The sequence below is a fragment of the Drosophila santomea genome, chromosome 3L (assembly GCF_016746245.2).
Source record: "Drosophila santomea strain STO CAGO 1482 chromosome 3L, Prin_Dsan_1.1, whole genome shotgun sequence".
NCBI lineage: Eukaryota > Metazoa > Arthropoda > Insecta > Diptera > Drosophilidae > Drosophila > Drosophila santomea.
In genome coordinates this window covers 8,430,871-8,447,253 of record NC_053018.2, presented here as the reverse complement: position 1 = coordinate 8,447,253, position 16,383 = coordinate 8,430,871, and the positions used below count along the sequence as shown (strand labels likewise).

At 46.2% G+C, this 16,383-nt stretch overlaps 3 protein-coding genes across 18 annotated transcripts in view; 1 reads left to right on the top strand and 2 right to left on the bottom strand.

The window, feature by feature from the left end:
* LOC120448068 (signal peptide, CUB and EGF-like domain-containing protein 3) overlaps positions 1 to 16,383 on the bottom strand; it is a 114,217-nt gene that overhangs the window by 42,910 nt on the left and 54,924 nt on the right. The gene's annotated exons all lie outside the window — the stretch shown is intronic.
* On the bottom strand, positions 244 to 2,386 carry LOC120448070 (probable medium-chain specific acyl-CoA dehydrogenase, mitochondrial). Its single transcript, XM_039629841.2, has 3 exons — positions 2,241 to 2,386; positions 1,304 to 1,660; positions 244 to 1,243 (listed from the first exon to the last, which is right to left on the bottom strand). The coding sequence occupies exons 1-3, from the start codon at positions 2,256 to 2,258 to the stop codon at positions 359 to 361; spliced, it is 1,260 nt and encodes a 419-aa protein (XP_039485775.1). The 5' UTR covers positions 2,259 to 2,386; the 3' UTR covers positions 244 to 358.
* Positions 4,012 to 16,383, top strand: part of LOC120448059 (ankyrin-2) — a 62,694-nt gene continuing 50,322 nt past the window's right edge. For 7 of the 16 annotated variants that reach the window (XM_039629821.2, XM_039629814.2, XM_039629812.1 and 4 more), the window contains exons 1-9: positions 4,012 to 4,500; positions 10,904 to 11,005; positions 11,071 to 11,523; positions 11,589 to 12,353; positions 12,476 to 12,679; positions 13,016 to 13,943; positions 15,142 to 15,424; positions 15,498 to 15,904; positions 15,970 to 16,181. In XM_039629821.2, the coding sequence (XP_039485755.1) occupies positions 4,027 to 4,500; positions 10,904 to 11,005; positions 11,071 to 11,523; positions 11,589 to 12,353; positions 12,476 to 12,679; positions 13,016 to 13,943; positions 15,142 to 15,424; positions 15,498 to 15,904; positions 15,970 to 16,181 (3,828 nt within the window). In that variant the 5' untranslated portion in view covers positions 4,012 to 4,026. Of the gene's footprint in view, positions 4,501 to 5,466; positions 5,658 to 8,186; positions 8,693 to 10,903; positions 11,006 to 11,070; positions 11,524 to 11,588; positions 12,354 to 12,475; positions 12,680 to 13,015; positions 13,944 to 15,141; positions 15,425 to 15,497; positions 15,905 to 15,969; positions 16,182 to 16,383 lie in introns of those variants that run through there. The other 9 variants (XM_039629819.2, XM_039629825.2, XM_039629815.2 and 6 more) reach the window with 5 other exon arrangements.

Below are 16,383 nucleotides of genomic sequence, written 5' to 3'. Positions count from 1 at the left end.
GTGACAGACCCTCAGCCCCCACAGGGCTTATCTTATCAATGGATGATAGCTAGCGAAATAATTTGCGATGGTCTAGACTCTATACTTTGGGAGGTAAGGGGGCCAAGATTGGAGAAATTTGAATTGGCTAACGTACTGACTGTTTGCCTATTTCTTCATTCCTTTTATACACTTGAGGTATTAGCAATTCCTTGGAAATTACCAAGTACAATTGCCTTGACAGATAAATGACAATCATTTATATTTTCTTGTAATTATTTACTTATTGTACTTTATTAATCGGATTTGTGAATGTGTCTACAATGAGCATGACGAAGGATGAGGTAAATGGAGATGCGGAATCCTAGTTAAAACTGACTTAGGCCTGACCCTTAGCTGCCTCGTACATGTTTCGGGAAATGATGAGGCGCTGGATCTGAGAAGTACCTTCGTAGATCTGGTAGATCTTGGCATCACGCATCAGCTTCTCCACGGGATACTCGCTGTTGAAGCCGTTGCCTCCAAAGATCTGGACGGCATCGGAGGCAATCTTGTTGGCCATATCGGCGGCATGGCACTTGGCAATGGAGGCATAGTAGCTGTTACGACGTCCCTGGTCGATTTCCCAGGCAGAAAGACGCCACGCCAGGCGGGATGTCTCCACACCGATGGCCATATCAGCCAGCATGAACTGCACAGCCTGGTGGTAAGCGATGGGCACGCCAAAGGTCTTGCGTTCCAGCGCGTATTTTAGAGCCTCATCCAAACAACGCTGCGCTAAACCCACAGCTCCGGCGGCCACTGGAGGACGCGTCTTATCGAAAGTGCCCATGGCAATTTTGAAACCGGCTCCCTCGCCAATCAGCACATTCTCCTTGGGCACGCGCACATCCTCGAAGGTGATGCCGCGCGTGTCGGAGGCGCGCTGTCCCATGTTCAACTCCTTGCGACCGGGCGTCAGTCCGGGAGTGTCTCGCTCCACAATGAACCCGGTGAAGGCCTTGCTGGGCGGGCACTTGGGATCCGGATTGGTGCGGGCCAGCACAAAGTACCAGTTGGCCACGCCGCCGTTGGTGATCCACATCTTCTGGCCGTTGATGATGTACTCATCGCCCTTCTTCTCGGCGCGTGTCTTGATGCCGGATACATCGGATCCTGCTCCGGGCTCCGTGACACCATAGGCGGCCACCAGTGGCTCCTCAAGCAGACGGCCCAGGTACTTCTTCTTCTGTTCCTTGTTACCGGACAGGATCACAGGAGTTTGCTGTGGGAGAACGTAGGGCTTGGTTCATCTTGCCGTGAATGTTTGCCACTTGTAACTTACGCCCAGACCACTGGCCTCCAAGGCGGTCATGATGCCGGTGCAGCCGTAGGCCAACTCTTCGGCCGACAAGCAGGTGGTGAACACATCGAGATCCAGGCCACCAATGTCTGCGGGAATGTGGTTGTTCATCAGACCCAGTTCCCAGGCCTTCTTGATGATGGGCCATGGGTACTCGCCGCTCTTGTCGTATTGGGCAGCGACTGGGATGATCTCCTCGCGGGTGAACTTACGGGCCAGTTCCTGCAGCTGCAGCTGATCCTCGGTGAGCGCGAAGGAGGTGCCATTGGGCGACACGTGCGACACGGCGGCGTAGGCGCGACTTTGGGACACCAACTGGCGCAGGGCAGGCGCAGCGAGCTGGAGTTTCGAATTATAAATAACACTAGTTAAAATTTGTAATCCAAATACTAACAATCACTACTAGCTTAACAGTCACTAAAGTTGACCATGAAGTAATCTTAACGATCAGCCACAATAAAGTGGACCAACTACGTGTGTATTTAATTAATACAACATCATTATCAACATAGACAACTATTGTTTTCATTTTAATAATGATCTATGGATGTTTGAGGTTTCATAATCCATAATCACATTCCAAAGATTACGAATATGTCTGCCAATAAAGTTTGCGTTCCAATTTAAATAGAGTGCACAATAAGCCGCCATTAGACGCCGCTAATAATACTTTCTCGGGGGGGCAAAGTACAGATGATTGCTACCAGATAGGCGGCAGCAACAAAATTGTTTTCGAAAACGGAACCCACTCGAATAAACATATATATGTATGATTGTAGGTATGTACGAACCCAAACGCGAACGATCAACAGTTGCTGTCGTCACTAGAGTGAAAGAACTTTAAACTTTCAGATGGGATATGTCTGAGCTGTGTGTTGTTTTCACTTTCGCTGCGTTGTAAATCAACTAATATGCTCACCTTGTTGAGGAACGCCATCTGAATATGCGTTTATTTTCGTATTTTCCTGAGTTTTAACTAGGTCGCCTTGCTAACTCGTCGCTGGCTGGCAGCGAAATGATCCAAACGAGTTGGCGATGCGCCGGTATAGCGATGAAATATATATGTGCATATGTACATTTGTACATTTGTTCATCGCGATACAGCAGCAGCGGCGCTTGGACATTGGACTTTGTTGCGCTGGCAGTCGCAAAAGCTACAGAATCGTGGTGACGAACGAACTACAAACATATGTACCTATATGCAGGAGGTGGAGATAAGGGAAGATTTCGCTGACATTTGTATGCGCTGTTGGTGGAACTTTTCCAGAGCTTCGGGAAGAGTTCACAAATTTGTTTTACCTCGGCTCAGTCATAAAATAATGTAAATACATACTAAATCTGATTTTTAGTTGCCATGTCTTAACATGTATTTTAAGATATTTTATTATAGAGGTAAAAGACGTAAATAAATTGTATTGTAAAATATTTTTAAAATACTTTATGCCCATTATATTGTCAAGTATAAGCCTACATATATGAAGAGACACACCCCCTTTTTGATTAAATCGATGTACCACACAGAATACCCTACGAAATAAGCTCAATAAAACATAGCTTCAACGTAATCTTGAACAAACTACGTAAGGTGAAAGCTTTCAGTTCACAGCGTAACGCATGGCTTTTGGGCAATAGGTAGAAAAACTTACAATCGGGTATATTAGGCTTGCAAATGTTCGTTAGCATAGGTCAAGTAAGGTAATCAGTGTAAATTAATTTTAGATATAAATATACTACATTTGGTACTCCATAGTTAAACTAAATTTAATAAAATATTATTATTTTATTAAAATTCAATAAAATATTATTTTTAATTACAAAAGTGTTTAAATATCAAAGAAAAAATAAATTTATAATTGATATTGCTGATTTGTATTACTTTAACTTTCAAATCGATATTTTTCTATTCAATGTAGACAACAAAAATAAATGAAATCAAATTCACGGGATAGTGCCCAGTCGTTAGTCTTCGCTGCCACCTGTTAGGTCCTTAAAAGTCGGAGCATACTTTCCCGCTTGACACAAATAGGCGAAACATGTTCCTCTGGCTGCGCGTTAAAAATAACAGAGTGCAGCCCCGCCTCCAAGCGACAACCGACCAAAAATCTCCAGCGAAACGAATTGAAAGTCCGTGACACAGTTGACAGGCAGATATAAAAAACAGAGCACTACGCAGAACGCACCACGAAGACATCATTAAATCAGCATCCGCAGCCATCCAAAGTCGTAATCAGCCGTTGGAGCGAGTGGGATCTCTTATCAGCCAGGCCAGGCGCATAAAACTGGGTCCGGTTAAAGCTCTTCCGCCAGGACGAGGACGAACACCGAAGCCGAGCTGCTGCCGAAGTGGTTCGGGTGGTGCGAGTCAGGCGGGTGGAGAGTCCTGTGGCGTCTATGGCCCAACTGGGATAGCTGCTCCTAGTCAGTCATTTGACATTGCTCCTGCGAGAAGGTTGTCCACGGTCCGAGCCCAAATCCTCCGTCGCCCACAACAAGTCCGCAAGTCAGCCGTAGTGTGTGTGTTTACTTGTGATACCCACTCCCACTTTTGGGATACATATAAAAGTGCCACCCACGCCATCACCCCAACCAAAAAAAAAAAAAAACGCCTCATAGAGGAGTGAAATTTAAAACAAGTGTTACCTAAGTACAAGCCGCAAAAAAACCACAACAAAAAGGGAGCAGTAGTAGTTGAAGGTTGCGGCAAAATGGCCCAGTTTGTGACCCACATCCAGCCCACGCTGATGGAGGCGTCCCAAGGTCATGTGCCCCACCACCACGGACATCAGGTGGGTGTGCAGCACTCGTCGCATCTGCCCCACAGTGGCCACAACATGCCCTCGCCGCCCACCCACAATCACCACCATGGCCACGGACATGGTCATCATGCCACCAGCGGTGCTCATCATGGAGGAGCAGCTGGCCACTCGCAGAAGCAGTCAGCACATCATACCACCACCACCGGCCACGCCTCCAAGGGACAACACCACAGCCCGCCCTCGAGGATACATTCACCGCCGCCAGAGCACCATGTGGATCATGTGGGTCACTACGAGTACTTCCAGCATCAGCACGAGCAGATCTTCCATCACGAAGGAGCGAATGGTGGTGCCGGCCACAAGCAGCAGACCCACCACCATCCCAACAAGCACGAGCACTGCCCCACAGGACACCAGAGTGCGGTGAGTGGTCCTCCCAGGGTTACATCACTGGATGGGGATCTGGGGAGTGGGTTGGTCCCCCTTAATATAGATAGTCACGTGATCAGAGCGCCAAGGGTCGAAGTTAGAGGTCGCACCCAGTTGGCAAAGGAGCGGGTTGGAGTCCATAAAGTTTAAAGGACTTCTCTTTCGATATCCGTGTTTTTCCACTTAAAGGTTTGTAGCTTTAAGGCATCCAATGTTGGGTATGTATCTTTTGGGTTATAAATAGGTCTGGCGTATCCCTTTTTCATCTTATGTGTTCAGTATCAACTTGTTAAAGTAACTTATGTTTCCAACTCAATTTTTTGTCAAAGGACTTCTAGTTTTTCTATAGATTATGGCATCCTTCCTAATGTCCCTTAACTACGGGTTGAACTCATAACTTTCGGGATACAACAACGTCTAATCATGTTAACCTCCTGTCAACTCGGTCAACTTGGCAATGATAACAAAAAGTTGAATGCCTTATGAATCATCGTAGTAAGTGACAATGAATCACAACTTTTCGGCCATAATCGCGGCCACATCTTGGAGCAGAGAGTGTAACACATCCCATGCCATCCCAGCAGTGACGCAATAGTAATCCTTGGACCGACTGTGTCCAATGCCAAGTGAGTCATGGGCAAGTGCGTTTCCGTTGTCCTTGCAGAAGCATTAACAACTCCTACTGGCGCCTGGCATCTCCGGGCCATCAAATCTTGGGGCTCCCATGACGCTGGCAATCCTGAGGTCGTCAGCCAATCAGCCAAAAAGCTCTTTTGCACAATCTTCTCGGCTTGTTTGGCCTTTATAAATAGCCAACTGCCTGAATGTTTTAGCTAAACGTTCTCTCTTTACGCCACTCTTTAGTTTGGCATAGAGTCCGATGTGTGGTCTCTGTTCTCGTGGGTCTATTATATTCCTATCTGTTCTGGGGTCTCTGGTTCTCTAAAGCGACGAGGCGCATTCGAAAATAATTCAGAAAACGACTCAAATCGCTCGGTGCGGCTGACGCGTGAGGCCCTCTAGACAATATTTAGATATATACGCGTATATATATTTCAATCTATTGGCCCCCGACAAGGTTGAATACCTGGGGGTAATCTGGGCAAATGGAGACGCTGAAGAAACGCTTCCCATCGCTGCAGAGTTTGGGCGTAAGTTTCGGTGGAACCTCTAATTTCAATTTATGTAATGCACGTGGAGGGCTTCCCCAAAAATGGAAAAAACAGAGTGTAACAAAGCCCACAAAGCATCTGTTTTGGGTTGCCCTAAAAATACAACTAAATTGGCCAGCGAATCGTGCGGGAAATATCTCCTTGTTTTTTTTTTTTATAATTCTGTGCGTGTGCCGTTTAAATATTTTCGCCATATTTCGTCCCTCGGGTGCAGTGAACCGAACGCGGTGAAAATGTTTCCATTTTCTGCTCCCATTCTACCAGCAAATTTCCCGCGATATGACGACTTTGGCGTGCTCAATTTGCGTTGCGTTTTTTTGGGTCGTCAGAATTATGGGCAATCAGCTCATCTAGGTGGTAATTTACTTAAGGCATTGCCCCAAAACATTCCATCCACGGTGTTTCGTTTTTTATTTTTAAGGTGCTGCGGGGAGGGTCATTCAAATATCATATTGCTGGCGACAAGCCCCCGCGACATCGATGCTAGCGCAAATATTAACTTAAATACAGGGAGGTTTCAAGAACCTTTTTTATAAAACCGACGTGTTGATGCTCTATGAGTCAAATCAGATTAGTTGCATTTCAAGTTAAGAGTAGTCACTGCTTAAAATTTGCCTGTTTACTAGAATATTCCGTAAACATTTATTAAATGAGCATTATACAAATATTTAGCTGCAAGGTGAGCAGCATATTTATCATAGATGTTTATAAACAATAGTGTTTACTTCAAATATGAAAATTTTGATATACTCGCTTATAAACATGATGAATTTGAAAGATTTCTTTGAAATTAGCAATGAGCTGAAGCAAAACAAGACACTCGTGCCGCACTTCCCTTGGGTTTATTGCAATCGAAAATAGACTTAGAAAAGGAAAATGTAATTAAAAACCTATCAATTGCATGCTAACAGAAGACTGCTTTGAATTAATAATGAAGTCATACACAAATGACAGTGGGCACCGACTTAGAAAGGGTACAAACATTTCCAAAGAGCCACAGGACATGCGAAAAGGCCATTTGCTTTGAGCCAACACTGACCAACTCGAAGGGATTTGGGGTCTTTAAAGTGCGAACGGAAAAACCCTTTCGGCTGTTCAAAAGCAAAACAAACATGGCATTGTTTATACAAGCGATAGGGGGAAGCTCTTTAATTAAATTCAAAATGTGTGTGGCACCTTGCCGGTGGTTTTGGACTACCCTTTTAGCCCATTTAATTACCTGCAACGTGATTCACGCACACTCATTCCTTTATTTACTGCACAATTTGTCCCGGTCACGATGCAATTTGAAATGCAATTTTATGCAACCGCTCGTAGGGGTGGATTTCGATGGCAGCAGGGGTTTCTTCCTCCTTGGCAGAGGGTGAGTTTCCCATCTAAGAACCCGAATTAATGGCACTGCGTTTGCCTTACTTGGCACAACGTGACCGGGAATGCATACTCATTCGATCGGGATTTTCGACCTTTGAATGCGGTGGCCAAAAGAGGGTGGGTTTTGGGGTGTGATTTTCGAATTAGAAGAATGTCGAAACGGGAAGTAAACAACATCCAGTTGCAAGGTGCGTCTGCGCAAAAGTTAATCCCCAGCTGGAAGGAACATCCATGCCGACCATCCAGTCATCATCCATCAGCCGTCAACCAACTGTGGATTGTGTGCACTCGGCCGAGCCTTTCTTTGCTCTCGGTCAACAGGGTTCCGGGTCGGGAGATGATAGTCTAGGGGTAGGACTTCTATTCTTTTTTTTTGTGTACTTAGGTAATTAGTCTAATGTGCCAACTGAAACAGTCGGTGAAATTAAATGTCTCGGATTTTATTGCGCACTGACGGGGAGATTAATGTGGGCTTTGTTAGGATAGTTATAGTTACACCCTAAGTAGGTTGTTCGCAAGTAAATATTTGTAATGCTAGTGGGTATGAGTTGGATGGGATTCTTATTGGTGTGGAATTTGATATATGGTAAGGTATGATACGAGGGTATTCTAGGCACACAAGGAAGTTGTGAAATGTGACAGTTTTCTTATAAGAAATTCGAGTGCTTTCACAATTTTACATTGCTCACGCTTACATTTGAAGAAAAGGGGGATGGTAAAGTGAAGAAAATACTTTGTCATTGTTATTCATATTTCCTTAAAAAGTTGCGATTAGATCTAAATACATGCTTAAGCATAACCAAGTTTTTGTTCATAAATTAATTTAAAACCATTAATTTTTTTTGACAATGAATCCCTAAAGGGGTCGATTTCCTTTAAAACACGTGCTAGCGTCTATGTGAAAACGTCAACAATAACAAAGGGCACGTGTCGCATGGAAGGAAGACCCTTCGGTTGTGGGCCCTGCCCCTTTTTGTTGCTTCCGGTGGCACTTCCATTCGAAGTCCCGGTTCCAGAGGGCGAACCACCCTTGGAATACGAAGGGTGGACCTTCCAATTGGAACGGTCGAGTGCGCAGGTCCTTCGAAGTCCTGCCAGTTGAAGTTTCAACCACTCGGGCAGGACTTGTCGCATCCAGTCTGGAGTTGAACATCGAAGAAAACGGCAGCAAAACCGAAAACTGCTCCTCGAGAACCGTGAACTTTTTGAAGGGACTGTGTGAGAGCAGCCAGGAATCCAATCAGACACACAAACACTCAAAGACATTTACACACATACACTGACACTGACACGCACACAACCGAATCGGTCGCCTGTACGAACACACCCTCTCGCACACACATGCACTCGTGTACATATAGCTTACATAAAGTCTAAGGAAAAATCGATAGGAGTGCATTAATAATTCAGCGAAAATAGAAGAGGAAAAGGTCTCGAGCAAAAATCTTCAAGTAGTTCGAGTTTTCCGCTTTGGCTAACGGTGAAGAAAAGTTCCGAGTCGCGTGAAAAATATGACTAATCTGCAGTGACGACACACGCCGCTTACACAATTTCTCTACACCAATTAATCGCTGAAATCAATCCAAGACGGGCATTTTCCCACTGGCAATTGTGAAAAAATGGTCACCGAAAATGGAGCTCAGGTAAAATGAAATTTTCATCATGCTTTTCACATTGTGGGGTGTACTTCGTGTGATTCTGGGGAGCAGCCATGTTGGCGTCCATTTTGCGGATTATCGATTTTTCGTTGTCTGGCTGAAAAAGTGCAGCGAATTTGGGGAAAAGTCTCGTGAAAAACTCTATATCGGAGTTGCATGGGAAAACTCTTTTTTTCATGCGAAACTTAAGGGTGGTAACCCTTTTGTCGTAGTTGTCAATCAGGTTTATTGATTTTTCACTGCATTAAAATCGCCCATTTAATTAATGGGCGTTGCAGGCAATTCTGATTTTAACCTTAATGATCCAAAAATAACTATTGCACTGTAATGGGAATTTCAACCAGATGGTGGCTCTCAGTGGCCCAACCACTGTCCTTTTTTTAATCGGAACTGGGTGTGGTGCGTGCGTGTATTACTGGCAGCAGAGTAAGGTAATCGAGATTTAGGTTAAACCTAATGGTGACATGCGACACTCGGGCCAAGATGTAGGGGAAAAAAATCCATAATACATGACTCACTTTTTCATCTGGTGGCACCAAGAGATTGTTTGTTGCTCCAGCTAAAGCACAGCCACTTGGACTTCGATTAGGCCCGATGCTTGTTGCCAAGTACCAACTTGGGCACACAAGTTCAAAGCAAGCCCACTTCAAGGCGAAACTCCTTTGGTCGAGCACTCAATTTGGCCCTCGTTATACAATGACGAGAACGGGGAGCGAGGCCGAGCCCAAGAACCTTTGAACTTTCGGAACACGTCTGGGAATCACCTCGCCCTACAGGCAGAAAAAAGTATGCGTTGCTTATCAATATGACCTCATTTTTCGAAGAAAAAATCAAATTACTTTGAGAACTAAAAAACTTGGAAACAAAATTAGGAATGCTTATTATTTTACTATTATTAAACTTAAATTTTCTGAGAAATGTTGTACAATTTATTTTAAAAGTGCTTAACACATGACGTTAATGTCAAATATTGTTAGTACAAAATCACAATAGTTCTTTGATGCTAAAATTGGTAAATTACATGAATGTCCTGTAATAACAATATCTTTTAATGGCCAACAAAAAGCGAAGTAACAACCATTTCGGGTAATAATATTTGCCTGTGCAGCCAAGCAAACAGACTTCAGGAAGTAGACGGGACAAACAAGTTCCTTTTCAATTCGTATGTATGCCCAGGGCATGTGAAATGAGTTTTCCTTTTTGGCCGCTTGTATACATATATCCTTCACACACTTCCTTGTTTGCCATGAGGGGGGGCGGTGGGTGGATGGTTTTAGCGGGTGGATGGTGCATTGGACTGGGTGGTTGTGGAGGAGAGTTAATGCTCAGGAAGCGGGTCTGCCGGGTGTCTGAGTTGCGTTCACTCTCCAGCGATTTTTCGCTCATTTCCAGTGCGAAAATTCGTTCGCTTTGCCGACTTCCAGTTGCAGTTTGAAAACGCGACATGACGTCATTTTCGATATCGAAAATCCTGAAGGCAATGATGGGGGTTGGATGGGGCGGTAGAAAAACATAAACAAAAACCACCATCGACAGCTGAGCTCCGGCGAGTGGGTGGTTGGTTTTTTCACTTCAGTGGGTGGGCGTTGGCCATTAGACCGAATTACACCGAACACCTGCTCCAAAAGCCGGAAAAACGCGGCTGACCCCTCGCCTTGACCCCTGTAAATCGAACTTGCAACGAGCAGGTGCATAATAATAGCCATTTGTAACTTTTCTGCTGCTGAACGGACACCAAACTTGGAGTTGCGCAACCTAGCAACATTCGAAAAAAACTTCAACCCCCCCACTTTTTTTTCTTGGTAACCACCCACACAGCAGGTGATAAATACGCAACTAGCACGCAACTAAGTGAAAAGTACATGTTAAGTTTTCCGGAGCAGCGGAAACTTGGCGAAGATCTATAGCATTACGGTTGATAAGGTGTCAGGCAATTACTTCTGAGTGACCTTTGCCTCATTTCAAAACTGTGCAATATTTCACTGCCGTGTATTTGGCCATTTGCATAATAGTGACTTTCACTTATTCTGATAGGAGAAGAGCAAAAAACAAGAATAAGTTCAATAGAGGTCTCATTAAGTAAGAACTTACTTACTTAAGCGAACTAACTTGTTTAGAACAACTTGTTTGAGAGATAACCTTATGAATTTTTAATTATTTAAAACTAATATTATCTTATAACTATTTATTTTCTAGGGCGATGGAAACACTTCCTTTCTGCGCGCCGCTCGTGCCGGAAATCTGGAGCGCGTGCTCGAGCATTTGAAGAACAACATTGACATAAACACCAGCAATGCGGTAAGAACTTAAGGAATGTCTTTTCAAGAACTACTCCTAACAGATTCCATAACTTATTTTTCTAGAATGGCTTGAATGCCCTGCACCTGGCCTCCAAGGATGGACACATCCACGTCGTCTCGGAACTCCTTCGTCGGGGAGCGATTGTGGACAGTGCCACCAAGAAGGGAAACACCGCCCTGCACATCGCCTCATTGGCTGGACAGGAGGAGGTGGTGAAGCTACTGCTGGAGCACAATGCCTCCGTGAATGTGCAATCCCAGAATGGATTCACTCCACTCTACATGGCCGCGCAGGAGAACCACGATGCGGTGGTGCGTCTGCTTCTGTCCAACGGAGCCAACCAGAGTCTGGCCACCGAGGATGGCTTCACCCCACTGGCGGTGGCCATGCAGCAGGGCCATGACAAAGTGGTAGCTGTCCTCCTCGAGAGTGATACTCGTGGCAAGGTCAGGCTCCCGGCACTGCACATTGCCGCCAAAAAGGACGACGTCAAGGCAGCGACTCTGCTTCTCGATGTATGTACAGATTTCTATATCTCTAGAGAAGTGTATGTAACTTAAATCTTTCACCTGCCTTGCAGAATGACCACAATCCGGACGTGACTTCCAAGTCGGGCTTCACCCCGCTGCACATTGCTTCCCACTATGGTAACCAGAACATCGCCAACCTGCTCATCCAGAAGGGCGCCGATGTCAACTACTCGGCCAAGCACAACATCAGTCCGCTGCATGTGGCCGCCAAGTGGGGCAAGACCAACATGGTGTCCCTGCTCCTGGAGAAAGGTGGCAACATCGAGGCCAAGACCCGCGACGGACTTACTCCGCTCCATTGCGCCGCTCGTTCCGGTCACGAGCAAGTGGTGGACATGCTACTCGAACGTGGAGCTCCCATCTCGGCCAAGACCAAGAATGGCTTGGCACCCCTCCATATGGCCGCCCAGGGTGAGCATGTGGATGCTGCCCGCATCCTACTGTACCATCGTGCACCCGTCGATGAGGTGACAGTGGACTATCTGACTGCCCTTCATGTGGCCGCCCACTGTGGTCATGTTAGGGTGGCCAAGTTGCTACTGGATCGAAATGCCGATGCCAATGCAAGGGCATTGAATGGATTCACACCACTGCACATTGCGTGCAAGAAGAACCGCTTGAAGGTGGTGGAGCTGCTGTTGCGACATGGTGCCAGCATTAGTGCCACCACAGAGAGTGGACTTACGCCGCTCCATGTGGCCGCCTTCATGGGCTGCATGAACATTGTCATCTATCTGCTGCAGCACGACGCCAGTCCCGATGTGCCCACTGTGCGCGGCGAGACGCCACTCCATCTGGCCGCCAGAGCCAACCAGGTGAGTCGAGAATAGATAATTGGAAGGAATCATATTGCACGACTAGCATAACGATGAAAAGCCTCATGTGTTCTTCAAGTAGTTAGATAACTTTCCCTGTGGTTCAACCTTTCCCATTCCAGACCGACATCATTCGCATCCTGCTGCGCAATGGCGCCCAGGTGGACGCACGTGCTCGGGAGCAACAGACGCCGCTGCACATCGCCTCGCGTCTAGGAAATGTGGACATCGTAATGCTACTGCTGCAACATGGCGCCCAGGTGGACGCCACCACCAAGGACATGTACACGGCACTGCACATCGCAGCCAAGGAGGGCCAGGATGAGGTAAAAGATCTGATTGCGAAAAAGATCGCCGACCACATCGACACCGTTTACCTGATGCAACTGTTTTGGATACGCCATCAGGAGTTTTTCATTTGATCTTAAGTTTTTCCCATTGATTTTTGAGTTTTTGTACTCGAATTGGTATTATGAGTTGTTTTTTTTTGAACTCTTGTGTTGCTGTCGCCATTTGCCGTTTTGTTTTCGAATAAATGTTGCAAGTCTTTTTTTTATGTATTTTGGTATTATGATTTTTTGAGAACCAATTTGGACGTCTGATTTTTGGCACGTAGTCCTTGAGGGAGTATTATTTATGTGACTTTTTGTAACTTTCTATAGGTGGCCGCTGTGCTAATTGAGAACGGCGCCGCCTTGGATGCCGCCACCAAGAAGGGATTCACGCCACTTCATTTGACGGCCAAGTATGGACACATTAAGGTGGCACAGCTGCTGCTCCAAAAGGAGGCGGATGTGGATGCGCAGGGCAAGAACGGTGTCACTCCATTGCATGTGGCGTGCCACTACAACAACCAGCAGGTTGCCCTGTTGCTGCTGGAGAAGGGTGCCAGTCCACATGCCACGGCCAAGAATGGACACACACCGCTGCATATTGCCGCAAGGAAGAACCAGATGGACATAGCTACTACTCTATTGGAATATGGCGCTTTGGCCAATGCCGAGAGCAAGGCCGGATTCACTCCACTGCATTTGAGCAGCCAGGAGGGTCATGCCGAGATCTCCAATCTGCTGATCGAGCACAAGGCCGCCGTCAATCATCCGGCCAAGAATGGTCTAACGCCCATGCATCTGTGCGCCCAGGAGGATAATGTGAATGTGGCCGAGATTCTGGAGAAGAACGGCGCCAACATCGACATGGCCACCAAGGCTGGCTATACCCCATTGCATGTGGCCTCGCATTTTGGCCAGGCCAACATGGTGCGTTTCTTGCTCCAGAATGGCGCAAATGTGGATGCGGCCACATCCATTGGCTACACTCCGCTCCATCAGACTGCCCAGCAGGGTCATTGTCATATTGTGAATCTCCTGCTGGAGCACAAGGCCAATGCCAATGCCCAAACGGTCAATGGACAGACGCCATTGCACATTGCGCGCAAGCTGGGCTACATAAGTGTCCTGGACTCGTTGAAAACCATCACTAAGGAGGATGAGGCAGCTGCTGCTCCAGCCCAAACGGAGGAGAAGTACCGCGTGGTGGCGCCCGAGGCCATGCACGAGTCCTTCATGTCCGACTCCGAGGAAGAGGGCGGTACGTATACTCATTAGTAAACACCTGAACCCGTAACAATAAGCCACAAGGTCACAAGATCACTGCCCAGCTAGTCAGCCAGCACACAGACACTGAGCACAATCCCCATAGTCACATATAGTTTTACGATAGTCCTAAGTGAATCCCCCCGCTCTTTCATGTGTGTGTGTGCCAGGTGACACTAACTGGCAACTGGACGCTGGCTACGAGTACGGCTTTGGCCCAATCTATCTGCCGTACTACCAGGGCGACAGGCACTATGTCTCCAGTAAGTGCCCAGGGCCACTTGGACGTTCCCTTATCAGTATATCCGTATACTTGTATACTCGTATTCGTATTCTTAACTTAAGTGCTGGCCGTTATCAAGTGCACTAATTGGCTGCGATTGGATTGGATTATGATTGGCTTGTTAAATTGTCTCTACAAGTTGGCACTTTATATGGGGCTGAAATGTATAAATGTACACAATTTCTTGACGTTGTAATGGGGCAAAGGAATACAGACAGACCCCTAACTTCTTAACCCTAAAATGTCTATGCATTCAGTTTAAATGATATGGCCAACAAATAGGAATACTGAAACTTATTTTATTATTGTGTCCCCCTTTTTTATTGGCAATAGATTTATAATTTTTGTCAACTTTTGATACAGAAATGGATTTTCAATCTGTTTTGGGAAACCTTGACTTGGATGTCAGACTTTGGGCTAAAAAGAACAAAAATATAATTTGCTTTTAATCGCGGCATGAACAAGTGTATTCTACTGTGTCTGTATCTATACCATCACTATTATCGTATCCATGTAATATGCTCCTATATAATGGTCATGCTAGCTTTATATCACCCCTAATTATATATATATATATATATATCTATTATATACCGATTACAAAGTAAAGCATGTAAAACTAACGAAATTTTGTGACTAAAATCAAACTCATTTGCATTCTTCTACTTTCAATGCACCGCGCTCTCATCTGCAATTCAACAAATGCCAACAAATCAACCAACAACTCCAACACTTTAACAACAACAACAAATACAACAACAATAACCAATGACACCAAACAACAAATAATAATATGAACAACAACTACAACGCTATATGGCCAATTGGACTGTCTTGTGCTTAAACAAAATGCAAATGCTGTGGAATGCCCTCGAAACGCATCGAAATCGCAATCGAAACAAAACTCTAGGCGAAGACAATATGCTATCAGATCAACCATACCGCTATTTGACCGTTGATGAAATGAAATCCCTAGGCGACGACTCGCTGCCCATCGATGTAACCCGTGATGAGCGCATGGACTCCAACCGGATGACCCAGAGCACCGAGTACGCCTCTGGAGTTCCGCCCACCATTGGTGAGGAGGTGATCAGTCCACACAAGAGCCAGGTGTACGGCAGTTCACCCAAGGCCACCGTGGATGGAGTTTACATTGCCAATGGATCTGGTCTTGATGAGCCGCCGCATGTGGGGTAAGTTTTCTAGTTCCTCTGCATTTTTACATAAAACGCTAGATGCTCCAACTAATTTTGGTTTACTTTGCAGTCGCAAGTTAAGCTGGAAGAGCTTCTTGGTGTCCTTCCTGGTGGATGCCCGTGGAGGAGCGATGCGCGGCTGCCGGCACAGTGGCGTCCGCATGATCATACCCTCGAGGTCCACTTGTCAGCCAACCAGGGTAACCTGTCGCTATGTGAAGCCGCAGCGCACCATGCATCCGCCCCAGTTGATGGAGGGCGAGGCCTTGGCCAGTCGTGTCCTGGAGCTGGGTCCTTGCTCCACCAAGTTCATTGGGCCCGTGGTCATGGAGGTGCCGCACTTTGCCTCGCTGCGCGGCAAGGAGCGCGAGATCATCATACTGCGATCAGACAATGGAGAAACATGGCGGGAGCACACCATCGATAACTCCGAGGAGATCATACACGATGTCCTGCAGCAGTGCTTTGAGCCAGAGGGTGAGTGAGAATGTGGGTTATTGGACATATCCCACATGGTCTATAATCCGAATTGTTTGCCACAGAGATTGCCCAACTTGAGGAGCAGGCTGGCAACCATGTGTGCAGATTCGTCACCTATGACTTCCCTCAGTATTTCGCCGTTGTATCACGCATACGTCAGGAGGTCCATGCCATTGGACCGGAGGGCGGCATGGTGTCCAGCACCGTGGTGCCACAGGTGCAGGCCGTCTTCCCACAGGGAGCCCTCACCAAGAAGATCAAAGTTGGCTTACAGGTAAACCTCTTTAAACCGCGCAAGGGCGTTGCGCCTGAGAAATTGCGCAAAATAAGCGTCAATCATGTGCCCAAGAAGAAGCGCTTCTCGCTCATCTGGTAAATCAACGCAGGGCAGTCATTAAGACAAAAAAGTAAAAGTAAAAATCTAAAACAATTACACGTTATCGGTCAGCATATATACTCGAGCATTTAATCTACAA

What these genes read in the sequence shown, in the direction of transcription:
- LOC120448070 (XM_039629841.2), bottom strand. An exon ending in TGGAGGCCAGTGGTCTGGGC is followed by an intron (nt 1,244 to 1,303) that starts GTAAGTTACAAG and finishes GTTCTCCCACAG; the next exon opens with CAAACTCCTGTGATCCTGTC.